At 38.3% G+C, this 13,906-nt stretch overlaps 1 protein-coding gene across 1 annotated transcript in view; it reads right to left on the reverse strand.

Moving 5' to 3' along the window:
• The window catches only part of CENPK (centromere protein K), a 59,486-nt gene extending 54,047 nt beyond the window's left edge, over positions 1-5,439 (reverse strand). The window contains exons 1-2 of the mRNA XM_007952855.1: positions 5,323-5,439; positions 2,734-2,790 (exon numbers count right to left, since the gene is read on the reverse strand). Of these exons, the coding sequence (XP_007951046.1) occupies positions 2,734-2,790; positions 5,323-5,439 (174 nt within the window). The remainder of the gene's footprint in view (positions 1-2,733; positions 2,791-5,322) is intronic.
• Positions 5,440-13,906: the final 8,467 nt, after the last annotated feature.

The raw sequence follows: 13,906 nt of genomic DNA on the forward strand, positions 1-13,906 counted from the left end.
CATATTGTGTATTAATGGTCGGTTGTTATTTGCTATTTTTGGTTCTCTGTTCAAAGGACTCCCTTTAGCATCTCTTCTAAGGTTGGTCTGGTTTTAACAAATTCCCTTAGTTTCTGCTTATCTGGAAATCTCCCAATTTCACCATCACATTTGAGGGACAATTTTGCCAGGTGTATAATTCTTGGTTGAAAATTTTTCTCTTTCTGGGTTTTATATATACCATCCCATTGCCTTCTTGCTTGGATGGTTTCTGCTGAGAAATCAGAGCCTATTCTCACTGGCTGTCCTTTGTAAGTAACTTTTTGTTTTTCCCGTGCTGCTTTCAGGATTTTCTTTGTCTTTGGTTTTGGTGAGTTTGATGATGATATGTCTTGGTGATTTTCTTTTTGGGTCTATCCTGTTTGGGGTTCATTGGACTTCCTGAACAGATATCTTCTCATCTTTCATCATATCAGGGAAGTTCTCCTCCAACAGATCTTGGCCAATTTTCTCAGTGGTTTTATTTTTTTCTTCCTGTTCTGGAATTCCAATGACACATAGGTTATTCCTTTTGATGGTATCCCACATGAAACTTAGCCTTTCTTCATTTTGTTTTGACCTTTTTTTCTCACTGATCCCTTTCCAAACAAGTAGTCAGGTATTTATCTTCAATCTCATTAATTGTGTCTCCCATTGCATCAATTCTACTCCTTTGTCATTTCAATGTGTTATCTATTTCAGACAATTTAAATAGATTTAAACTTCTGTCTGTAGATTTAGAATCATTTCTAATTTTTCATTTATTTTCTCATTTTATTCTTGCAACTTCTTCCAAAATTCATTTAGGGTTTTGTCTGTATTTTCCTTGGTCTGTCTCTCAATCCTTTGAAGATACCTAAATATAATTGTTTTAAATTCCTCATCAGAGAGTTCCAATGCTGCTTCTTCCTCAGGGATGTATTCTGGGTCTTTATCTTACTCCCTTGTTTCTACTACTTTATCTTCTTCTTTGTGTGGACTGTGATGGTCTGTTTTTTCTGAGACATTGTGGCGTTATTGTATTTAGATCTCTGTTAACTGTTTGTGAAGAGCAGCCAAGGGTGAGTCAGGCTCTTCTTGGTGGTTGTTTATCGCTGGCCCATTGGTAGAGAAGGAAGTAATGGCTCTCACTGAGTAAGTGAATCTGCAGAAGGTGTGGGTGTAGTTGTGTTATATGGGGACTGTTGCTGTCTTCCTCTCAGTTAGACAAAAATAATAAGTGAATAACCATCAAAAAACTAAAAGCAAATGGACAAAAAGTATACCATGTAATCACACAGGAACAGTAACTGAAAAAAGAAAACAGGGAAAAAGAAGAAAAAGAAAAAGAAAAAAAAAACCCTAAGATATCTTAGGAGAGGGCTGTAAGAGAAAAAAGGTAGAGAAGGAGAATAATGAAGAAAAAATGGGAAAAACGCAAAAACAAAAACAAGGAATGTAGTTAACCATGAGAAAGAAAAAAAAAAAAAAAATGCAACCAGGAAGAGGGAAAAGAAAAAAAGCTGAAAATAGAACCTGGGAGGGGGAGAATAAAGAATAATAGTAAAAAGGACAAAAGTAATAATAATAGTAATAGTAGTTTTAAAACAGACAAAAACAAACAAACAAAGAAAGAGAAAAAAAACATCAGGGCAGGGTGGGCCAGGGTACCCAGGCTCCTTCCGAGCACACAGACTGCAATGGAATTCCTGCTGGGTGGGGAGTGAAGGATGGCTGTTCGTGCGTTCACTAGGAGGGTTGGGGTTTAAGAGTAACAAAGGGAATGTCGCACCTTTCCAGTAGTCCGGGTCTGGAATGTCCTTGGGGTTTCTGGCAAGTGGAGCCTATTCTTAAGTCCCTGGAATCTGGAAGAATGCTGTAGCTTTAAATATCCAAAATGGTCAAGCCGCTCATAAACATTCAAAATGGCTGTGCCCTCCAGACAGACAAAAGTCCACAGCTCAGCCCACCTTCCTCTTGGCTGCTTTCCCCTTTATTTCCCAGCCACCAGAACAGTCCTCCGTACAGTCCCTAGGTAGCAGGGCCAATTTTTAGGTTAATTGTTAGGTCCTACCACCACTCAGCAATATCCAAGCTGTCCAAGCTGTCTGTGCCGTCAGGATTGCTGCCAGACCACAGCTCCGTATGTTTCCTTTTTTGGTGTTTTCATGCAAATTCTCCTGCTAGTTGGAGTTTGGTCCACTTCTATATCCTTTCCTTCAAGACTCAAGGGGCCAGGATTATCTTCTGTATCTGTGTTAATTGGTTCCCCTTTTCTTTGTTGAAGAGGGTCTGTCCCATCTTTCTGCCTATTCCGCCATCTTCACTTATTTTAATTTTTAACAACGTATTATACTAGCAGCCAACAGTGGTTTACTATTGCCCAATCTTCCTTCCGAGGAGTAGTAGCTGGTGGGTTTGAACCACCAGCCTTCTGGTTAGCAGTCAAATGCCTTTCGCACTATGCCATCAGAGCTCCCAAATGTATATATAGTTGTTAAATTATAAATTTAATAAATTTTCTCTTATTTATTTATAATACCTTGTACCAAAATGTCTTTAAAATACCTCTTCTCACAAATTAGAAAAAGTAGGGATTTTTTTTTAATGATTAAGTAATAAGTATTTAAAAAAGTAATAATACTTGGAAAAAATATAGACAGATACACTTCTTTTCCAAAATACAATGAATTTCACTTACTTATTTTTAGGAAGAAAATAAAAAATGATTCATACCTGAGCATTAGAGTTGGTAAGTGTCTCAGTTCCAACAAGTGATAATTTATTCTGACACTTAATTTAAAAAGGAAAGAAAAACAAGTCACACACTAAAAGCTACAGACAATTCCTCTCCCCTTTTATACCAGTTAATACAATAAAAACTCATTGCCATCGAGTTGATTCCGACTCATAGTTACACTATAGGACAGAATAGACTTGTTTCATAGAGTTTCTGGCCCTGTAAATCTTTGCAGAAGAAGACTGCCACATCTTTAAAAGCCCAGTACTTAACCACTATGCCACCAAAGTTCTCTGATGTAAGAGAAGAGTCTGCTTCAATTCCTCATTTTCTAAGCAAGAAGGCAGACAAAGAGGTCCGAAGATGAATACATCAAAAAATAAATAAATGAAAAGGTAGCACAGAGCAAAGTGAAGATAAAGAAATAAGGAAAAAGAACAAAAATTAGATAATGCAAAAACAGGAGGCAAGAAAATAAGAGGGAAAAGACCATAATAGAAAAGTAACAAGCAACAAAACAGTTAATATTAGAAGAAAATAAGCATTGTTTCTATGCCATTACAAAAAATCCAAAGGGTTAATAGTGATTATATGTGAAAGGTAAAAATATGGGTAACTTATATTTTATTTGTGTTTATTGCAAAAATTTTATTTTTAAATCTAAATGTCTAAATTGAAAAAATACCAAAAGCAAAAAAAGGGATTATGTAAATCATTTGAAAATACATTAATGATACAGAACACCAAGGATTTATGTGAAAATTATTTTAAAAAAGAGAGAAGGAAAAAGAAAACTCACTACCCCACTCTTAGGATCTCTCGTGGCATAGTGCCTAAGGCATTTGACCGCTCACCGGAAGGCTCGCAGTTCAAACCCTCCAACCACTCCTCAGAAGGAAGATTGGGCAATCTACTTCCGTAGAGATACCTACTGCCCCAGAAACCCCCAAGGCGGGGTCGCTATGAGTCAGATCCAACTCAATTGCAGTGAGTTTTGATCTGAAACTTACTGGAAAGAAAAGGATGCTAAAAATGGATTTGGACTACATCATACATTATACTATTTTATGTATAACAAATTTTCACTAACATATTGTAGTGTATCAAAAGTAGTTCTGTCTCACTAACTCAGAAAGTATACTTTAAACTCAGTATCATCTAAACTAATCCATGCTTTCTTCAAAGTTGTAACTATGTGTTCTTCTTTACTTCTATATTCTCTATCTTTGAGAATAACCCCAGCAATCTCCCAATGTCCCAAACCAAGAACTTAAAATAATCCATGATAATTCTCTCCAATTTTATATCCAATTAACCTCCGATAATCTTGGTCATACTTTCTTAGTATCTCTTGAATCCAGTCTTCTTTCTACTTGTAATGACTGCATTTAGACCTTCATTATTTCTTACTAGAGCTATTTCTACAACCAAATCCATTGCTGTAAAGTCAATTCTGACTCACAGAGAGAGACCCTATAGGACAGAGTAGAAGTGCCCCATAGGATTTTCAAGGCTACAAATCTTTACAGAAGAAAACTCCCTCATCTTTCTCCAGGAGAGTAGTTGTTGGGTTCAAACCACAGACCTTTCAGATTGCAGTTAAAACACTTAACCACTGTGCCACCAGATCTCCTGAGGACTACTACTAAAAGTAGAAAGAGCATTTAAGACTACTACAGTTTTCTAAATGTTCTTTCTACTTTTAGTCTCACTCTTCCGCATTCCACTTTCTTCAGTCACTAGATTACTCTTCACAAACTGCCTATCTAATCATGTCACTTCCATGCTTATAATTTTAACAGTTCCCCATAGTATACACTCAGCAAAACACTTCATGTTCTTGCCTTTGATTATTTCTCCAGTCTCACCCCACAAGTCCTCCTTCTCCTCATTTACAATGGCCATAAAACCATACAAAAAAAAAAAAAAAAAGCTGCCATTGTGTCAACTACTTAGAGTTCTCTAATCTCAACCTTTACACATCTTGTTCTTTGCGCTTTGTATATCACCACTACTTACTCAGGCTAACTTCTATCCATACTTTATAAATGAATTCAGTTATTAGCTCTTTTAGAAAGCTATCCACAATCTATTCAGTCTAGGTTTGATAGCCCTCCTAAGTACAGTCTTTTCACCTCTACCACAATACTTCTAGTACTATAACATAATATAATGTCTCTGGTGGCGTAGTGCATAAGGCATCTGACTGCTAAGCAGAAGGCTGGCGGTTCAAACTCACCAGCCACTCCTCAGAAAGAAGATTGGGCAATCTCCTTCTGTAGAGATACTGACTCAGAAACCCAAGGAGTGGTCACTATGTGTCGAATTGACTCACTGGGAGTGAGTTTTTTTGTTTGTTTGTTTTGGTATTGTCTCTATAAGATGTAATTTCCTTGGGCACACAGACTGACATAATTATTTTTTTTCTATTTCTCACCTAGTATAGGTCTAAAGATTAATAAATATTTATCATATAATTGCTCCCAAGAACCAGTAAAATTCTTTCTTTCCTACATCTAACTTTTATTGAAATTGATTTAAATCTTATATGAATTGACATATTACTTTTATCTCATGATACTTACTTCTTCCATATCTTTCCATATTTCTTCACATTCTTTAATAAGTTCTTTTTCAGTGTCTGTAACATCATCCACATTTACAGTATTACCCGGATCTAGATCTTGCTGATTCGTTGACATATGCTTTATGATCTTCTTACCCTTTTGACAAGAAAAACCAAAGGAAAAAACATTTATTCATTCAATATTTGTGAAATCCTATTACCTGTCAGATATTTATCCAGTAACTAGAGATATAGCAGTGGACAAAATAGAGCGGGGGATAAAAAACCCTACTTGAGACCTTAAATTCTAGTTAAGGGAGACAGATACTAAAACTAAATGAATAAATAAATACATTGTAGCACATCCAATGATTTATAAGACCTATGGAAAAAAGCACAGCAGACAAGAAACATGGAGTGTACGAGCAGGGGCAATATAAATAAGTTAGTTATATAAGGTCACTGAGAAGTTGCCAATTGAGCAAAGGCATAAAAGATGTAAGGAAATGAGCCATGGGATACCTAGTGGAAGAGGCTCCAGGCTGAAGGAACTGCAAGTGCAAAGGCCTTGAGATTGTCATGTTTCTAGAGTAATAATGAGGTCAATATGACTACAGAAGAGTAAGTAAGACAGAGGTAGGCAATGAGATCAGTAAGACATAGGGGTGGGATTATATGGGCTTTGCAGGTCATGTTAAGGATTTGAGCTTTTACTCGGAGTGAGATGATAAGTTATTAGAATTTTGAACAGAGCAATAATATGATTTAAATTGTTTTAACAGGTAGTAATGGTAGAAGCAAGGAAACTAGTCAGAAAGCTATTACAATGATCTGAGTGTATGGAGTTGAATAGTTCTCCAAAAATTCATGTCTACCTGGGACCTCAGAATGTGACCTTACTTGGAAAAAGAGTGTTTGTAGATATAATTAATTAAAACAAAGTAAATTTTATTAGAGTGAGCCCTAATCCAAGATGTCCTTATAGGAGAAAACAGAGACACAGACATATATACAGGGAGAAAATCATGAAGATGGAGGCAGAGACTGGAGTGATGCAGATGCAAGACATGGAATGCCAAGGACTGCCAGCAGCCACCAGTACCTAAGAGAGAGGCATACTGTTGTTGTTGTTTGCCGTCGAGTCGGCCATAGAACAAATTATTCCCTCAGAGCCTCCAGAAGGAACCAACGTCACTGACATCTTGATTTTAGACTTCTGGCCTTCAGAAGTATGAAATAAATTTCTATTGTATTAAGTCACTCAAGCTATTAATTTGTTAACTCAGGCCTAAAAAAATAAATACATTAAGCAAGATGTAAACTAGGATAATATTGATAGAGGTGGTACAAATAGCCAATTCTGGATATGTTTCCAAGAGAGAGCCAACAGGATTTGCTAACAGCCTATACATAGTGTCAAAGAAACTGAGTCAAAAAAGTTTGGGTCTGAGCAATTGGAAAGATGGAGTTGCCAGTTATCTATCACCAGATTCCTTAAGAATTCAGTTTAGGACATGCTAAATTTTGTATGCCTATTACTAGAGCTTGGAATACTGGTGGTATATTAGTTAAGTGCTCAGCTGCTAACCAAAAGTTCACCAGTTTAAATCCACCAGCTGCTCTGCAGGAGAAAGATATGGCAGTCTGCTTCTACAGAGATTTATAGCCTTGGAAACTGCATGGGGGCAATTCTGTTCTTCCTATAGGGTCAGTGTGAGTTGGAATCAACACAATGGCAACGGATTTTGGTTTTTTATTAGTAGAGTTACTGATTAGGCAATTTGTATATCCATGTCTGGAGTGCATGGGACAATTTCAAGCTAAAGATATAAATTCGACAGTCATGACCATACAGACAATATTTAAAGTCATGAGACTGGGTTAGATTAGAAAAAGGAGAGCATACAGATAAAAATGAGAAGTGTTCCAGATCTACAGAGGTTGAGGAGATAAGGAAGACCCAGCTAAATAAACTGATAAGGAGCCCCTAGTGAGGCAAGGAAGCTCTGGTAGCGTAGTGCCTAAAGCACCTGACTGCTAACCAGAAGGCTGGCGGTTCAAACTCACCAGCCACTCCTCAGAAGGAAGATGGGGTAATCTACTTCTGTAGTGATACTGTCTCAGAAACCCAAGGAGGGGTCGCTATGAGGTGGGTCCGACTCGATGGCACATAACAACAGTGAGGCAAGAGGAAAATCAAAAGTATAATAACTTGAAATCCAAGAAAAGAAAGGATCAACTGTGTGAAATACTAGAAATATGTCAAGTAAGACATAAACAGAGAATTGACAATTACTTTAGCAATATGGATGAGGCAGACTCTAGTTTCCAAAAATAGTCACAGTAGTATTTCAAGTTGTCACTCCCATAGAGAGTCAGAGTCTATTTCCACTTTCCTTGAATGTGGGTGTGATTGTGACTGTCTTTTTTAATAGAATACAATGAAAGTGATGCCACATGGCTTCCTAGACTATGCCATAAAAGGCAATACAGCTTACATCTGGCTCTGTTTAAATTCAGCCACCATGCTGTGAGGAAGCCCAAACTAGCCCAAAATGAAGAGACCACATGGAGAAGCCCATATGGAAAGGAAATGAGGTTCCCAGACAAAAGCTAGCATCAATTGCCAGATATGAACAAAACAAGTTTTCTGATGACTCAGCCCTAAGGCTTTGACTCTTCTAGTCAAGGGCCAGACACTACAGAACACAGACCACCTACCTCTGCTGTGCCCTGTTGAAATTCCTGAAGAAAAGAATCCATGCACATACTAAATGGCTGTTTTACACCATCAGGTTTTGGGGTAATTTGTCACAATAATTTCTGAGGAGTAAACAAGCAGGCTTTTGTTAACCTTTAACAACTTAGTTTCAGTAAAATAGAAAGAGTGAAAGCCCAACTGGAGTGGGTTTCAAGAGAGAAAAGATGAAGAATTGGAGATATCCACTATGTAAAACTTTTCAAGAATTTCTTCTATAAAGGAAAAGAGAGAAATAAGATAGTAGCTAGAAGGAAATGTGGGATGAAGAGAATGATTTTGTTTAAGAAGTGAGAAAATACAGCATTTCATATTTATATGATAAGTATTACTGATGTAGAAGAGGAAGAGAAGGAAGAATGGGATCTACTATACAAATTGAGGAAGGAGTTACATAAGTGTACATGCACTTCATCCACTTTAATAGGATAGTAGCTATCTTAATAGGAGGGTGCTATGGGTTGAATTCTGTACCCCAACAAGATATGTTGAAATCTTAACCCCCAGTAGCTGTGAGTGTGCCCTTATTTGCAAATAGTTTTTGCAGATGTAATTAGTTAACATGAGATCATATTGAAGGAGGGTGGACCCTAATGTAATATGATTGGTGCTTGTTATATAAATGAGCTTCTCTCTAAATTGGCACCAAATTATTCATTTCTTCATAGCAAGCTGAGGACTATTAGACCAAATATATCTGTTGGCACTAAACTCAAATTTGTTCATATCTAATTGTTTTTAAAATAGTTCCACTGCTAGATAGGTAGAGACAAGTATTGATTTGGGTAAAGAGAAGGACAATGTACCAAATATGAGTGAGCAATACGGTGGCACTGAGAAAGAGGAAGACTTAAGAGAGGTGCATGGAAGGTACAGACAACAAAGATGAACCTTTTTGCATATACAGTACTGTGCTGTCAATGATGGAAAACAGTGATACATACAGGCAGATAGATGGGTGGACAGGTTGAACAATTAGGCATGTCTATGCAGGGGGGAGTATGCCCATGGCCATGTACAGGGTTGACAGACAATGTTTCTACAAGTGTATTTGTATGTTCTCTAAGAAATTCCAGGTATGTAATAAAGCTGACAAAGGGCAAGATTGTGGGCACTTCTTGGCCACAGCCAGCTACCTGGAGGGAGTGAGTAACTGGACTTGTGGGCTCGGGACCGTGGTCACAGGGGACATCAAGCTTAATTGGCATAATCCACTACACAAACATTGTTCCACATCCTACTTTGGCTAGTAGTGACTGGGATCTTAAAAGCTTGCAAGCGGCCATCCAGATGCAAAGATGGGTCTCTCCTCATCCAGAGTAAAGAAGAGTGAAGAAAACAAAAGACGCATGGAAACAACCGATCCTCAGCCTATACAACTATGAGACCAGAAAAACTACCACTGTCAACCACTTGGAGGCGGATCTATGTAGGACATCCTGGATAGAGTGGGAGAACAGTGTGGAACAAAACCCAAAACCATTAAAAAAAAAAAGGACCAGGTTTGTTGGTCAGATAGAGCCTGGTGAAATTCCTGAAACTATAGCCCCTAGCTGCCCTTCAGGTCTGGAATTGAACCCACTCCCATGGCTCCCAGCCAAACAAAAGACAGGCATATGAGCTGACCATTTACATTAGGTAGATACACTCCTTGGAGAGATCAATCATGGGAGAATAGAAGGGCTGTGCAGGCACCGGGAGACAGCTGGGGGAGGGCAGGAATGCATGGAAGGGAAGGACACAGGGAAGAAGGGGCTATGAGGAGGAAGTGGGAGGAAAGCTATTGCATTGCGAGAGATTACAGTTAATGTCATGAGACAAAGTATATGTGAACTGCTGTATGGAAGATGAATTTGCTCTGTAAACTTTCACCCAAATCACAGTTTTAAAAAAAAGTTCCAATACACAGATTTTTAGCGACTTAAGAGACTGTCTGCTTTAAACACCTCGTGAAACTGCCAATGTAGAGAGAAGCTCATCTATATAACAGGCACCAGTCATATTACATTAGGGTCCACCCTCCTTCAATATGATCTCATGTTAACTAATTACATCTGCAAAGACTAGATCGAACATCTGCTAGACCTAGATGAGATAAAACCCTGTATTTATAAGAACCCAACAGAACATGGCTAAAGGACACACATACAAAAATAAATTACAAATGTCTTTTAAATATAGAAAAAAAATGCATTCTCAATCGTACTCATTATGAAAATGAAAATTAGCCAAGTGTTATTTTTCAGACTGTCAATAATGAAAAATTTAATAATAAATATTAACAAGCATATGGAACAAGACATGCACTACTAGTGAATCAACCTCTTTGTAAGATAATAAACAATATCTATCAAAATTTTAAATGTGTATATATTTTGACTCAGAAATTCTACTCCTAGGAATTATGCTACAGATAAATCTATTTGCATAAATATATACACATATACTTACTGCAACATTACTTTTAAGAAACTTTAAGAGTATGAACTCTGCAACCAGACTGTCTAGATTTAAATTTAACTTCATTACTTACAAGGAACCCTGGTGGTGCAGTGGTTAAGTGCTTGGCTGCTAACCAAAAGGCTGAAAGTTCAAATCCACCAGCTGCTCCAAAGGAGATAGATGGGGCAGTCTGTTTCTATAAATATTACAGCCTTGGAAACCCTATGGAGTTCTACTCTGTCATGTATGTTCTATAGGATCACTGTGAGTTGCAATCGACTCAACAGCAACAGGCTTTCATTACTTACAAGCTGTGGCACCTTAGATAAGTCACTAACCTTTTCTGAGTCTCAGTTTCCTTATCTGTAAAATGAGGACGGAGTCTCTGGGTGACACAAACAGTAAAGCATTCTACTGTTAACTGGAAGGTTGACAGTTCAAAACCACCCAGAGCTACCCTGGAAGACAGGCCCAGAGAACTGCTTCCAAAAGGTCCTAAATGCCCTTGAAAACCCTGTGGAGTATAGTTTTACTCTGCTGTACAAGGGGTCATCATGAGTTGGAATCAACTTGACAGCAACTAATTTTTTTTTTTTAAATGATAACATTTATCCTATAGGGTTGTTATGACCATTAAAAATATATGTAAAGCTGTTAGAACTGTACCTGGCATACACAGAGTTGTATTAGCGTTAGCTATTAATTTTACTATTAATATTGGAATGCCAACTTTTAGAAAACTGGTTAAATAGCCTATATCATACTTATAAAAATGTTTAAGCTATAAACATCTTCCCTGATAGACCCTTAAAATATAGTTTGATTTAATTTTAGAATATTTTAGTAAGTGAAATATTTTTTATAGATATTCTTGACTCAAAAATTACATGCAAATTGATCTTTCTCCACTTTGTAAAATACTGACCACTAAAACGTATTATCAGTATGCAAAAATAATGTGAAACTGAATGTGTATATGTATAAAACCAAAACCAAACACACTGCCATTGAGTTGGATCTAACTCATAGCAACCCCTCCTCAGGTTTCGAGGCAGTATCACTACAGAAGTAGATTGCCCAACCTTCCTTCCAAGGAGAGGCTGGTGGGTTTGAACTGCCAGCCTTCTGGTTAGCAGTCTTAGGCACTAAACCACCAGAACTCCTGTATATATGTATACTGGCATACTTAGTTCTATTGTGCTTCACTTAATTGTACTTTGCAGATACTACATTTTTAACTAATTAAAGGTTTGTGGCAACCCTGTGTCAAGCAAGTCTATGGGTGCCATTTTTCCAACAGCCTATGCTCACTTTATGTTTCTGTGCCACATTTTGGTAATTCTCACAATAATTCAAACTTTTTCATAATGCTATTACACACTTTAGGAGCTCTGGTAGCATAGTGCCTAAAGCACTTGACTGCTAACCAGAAGGCTGGCGGTTCAAACCCATCAGCCACTTCTCAGAAGGAAGGTTTGGCAATCTACTTCCATAGTGATACTGCCTCAGCAACTCAAGGAGGGGTTGTAATGAGTCGGGGCTGACTCAACGGCACATAACAACATTACACACTTAATATAGTATAATATAAACATAGCTTTTATATGCTCTGGCAAACAAAAACAATTCATGTGACTCGCTTTATTGATACTCGCTTTAATGTAATGGCCTGGAACCAAACCTGCATAATCTGAGGTATGCCCACATGTGTAAACACGCACATGTATACACACAAATGTATACCCACACATACACAGAGATTCAACAAATTAGCACTGGAGTGCAAATAAATAAAAATGTTTAATGGTTTAACTTGGTCCCTTTCTCACATTCTGCAACCTTAAGCCCATCTTTCTGAAGTCAACTTTTTGAAGTACCTGGTTAGTACTCCAATTCCCAGTCAATTACTTACTGAAGGATAAGAATATCCCCATAGGAGCTCTGGTGGTGTAGTGGTTAAAGCATTCAACCGCTAAGCAAAAGGTCACAGGTTCAAACCCACCAGGCACTCAGTGGGAGAAAGATGAGGCAATCTGGTTCTGTAAAGATTCACAGCCTTAGAATACCTATGGGGCAGCTCTACTCTATCCTATAGGGTCTATGAGTTGAAATCAACTTGATGGCAGCAGGTTTGGGTGATTTTTTGGTTTAATATCTACTTAAAGAGACTCATACTTTTAATTGGGAAAGAAAATTAATATATATGAAATAAAATAAAGTACTTATTAATAAATGAATACATTTATTCAACAAATATGCTCTTAAAGTGTGCTATCAGATACCGTGGCTATAACTGTGTACGTGAAAAATTCTCTGCCTTCAAAGCACTTACGTTCTCTCTGAAGACAAACAATATAAAAAAGAATGGCAACTAAATACACAATATGATTACCAGTAGATAGACATGCTAAGAAGTGGTAAATGGTACATCACAGACTGAAAGTGCTTTCAGAATCCAGGTGTAAGAATAAAGAGTTTAGTACCTGGAAAAACAAATGACTTAGTACAGTGCTTACCCCACTGCCATTAAGTCAATTCCAACTCATTGCAACCTCATAGGTCAGAGTAGGACTATCTCGTAGGGTTTCCAAGACTGTAATGTTTACAGAAGCAGTCACATCTTTCTCCTATGGAGCCACTCAAACTCACTGCTGTTGAGTCAGATCTGACTCACAGTGACCCTTCCTTGGGTTTCCGAGGCAGTATCACTATGGAAGATTATTACTGCAAAAACGACAAGGAGGCCACATGTTCTGACCTCCTAGAACCCCATAAGAGGAAGGCAGAGTCACCGTCAATAGCGCAAGGCCTATTACTGCAAGGTCAGACATGCTGCCTCCCTTCAGCCCTTTCATCAACCGTTCCTCCCAAAGCACCCACCACCTCTCCTCTGGGTTCGATAATTCGCTGCAGTGGCCACACAGAACTCACAGATTATGGGGTTTATTAGGGAAGCACCAGGCTACAGCTCAAGTTCAGGAAGAATGCTCAGTCTCTCTCCCAGCCCATCGTCTCTCAGCCAAGCCTCTCACAGTCTCTTTCCCAGCAGTGCCGGTCCCTTGGTGTCTCACTCAGTGATGCGTGTCTCTTGCGCCTCTTTCCCAGCAGCACGTGTCTCTTTCCGGGGTGTGGGTCTCTTTCAGCAGCACATCTTCCTCAACCAGCAGTCAGAGAGAGTTCTGCCTCTAGGAGGCCTCCTTTTAAGCCCAGCAGGGTGGTCAAACTAGCCAATCATAGCATCAGAACTCTAAGCACCTGAGAGAGAGTGGGTACCTCCCAGAACATTGTTTTGTGCCACTCCCAACAGAAATACTCCAGGTGGACAACTTCAGCAATCAGGAGCTCCTCAGTTGCTCATAGAAAATCCCACCTTGGAGTTTACAAAGACTTAGGGGTAGAAAAG

The sequence above is a fragment of the Orycteropus afer genome, unplaced genomic scaffold (assembly GCF_000298275.1).
Source record: "Orycteropus afer afer isolate SDZICR_OR568_19922 unplaced genomic scaffold, OryAfe1.0 scaffold00362, whole genome shotgun sequence".
NCBI lineage: Eukaryota > Metazoa > Chordata > Mammalia > Tubulidentata > Orycteropodidae > Orycteropus > Orycteropus afer.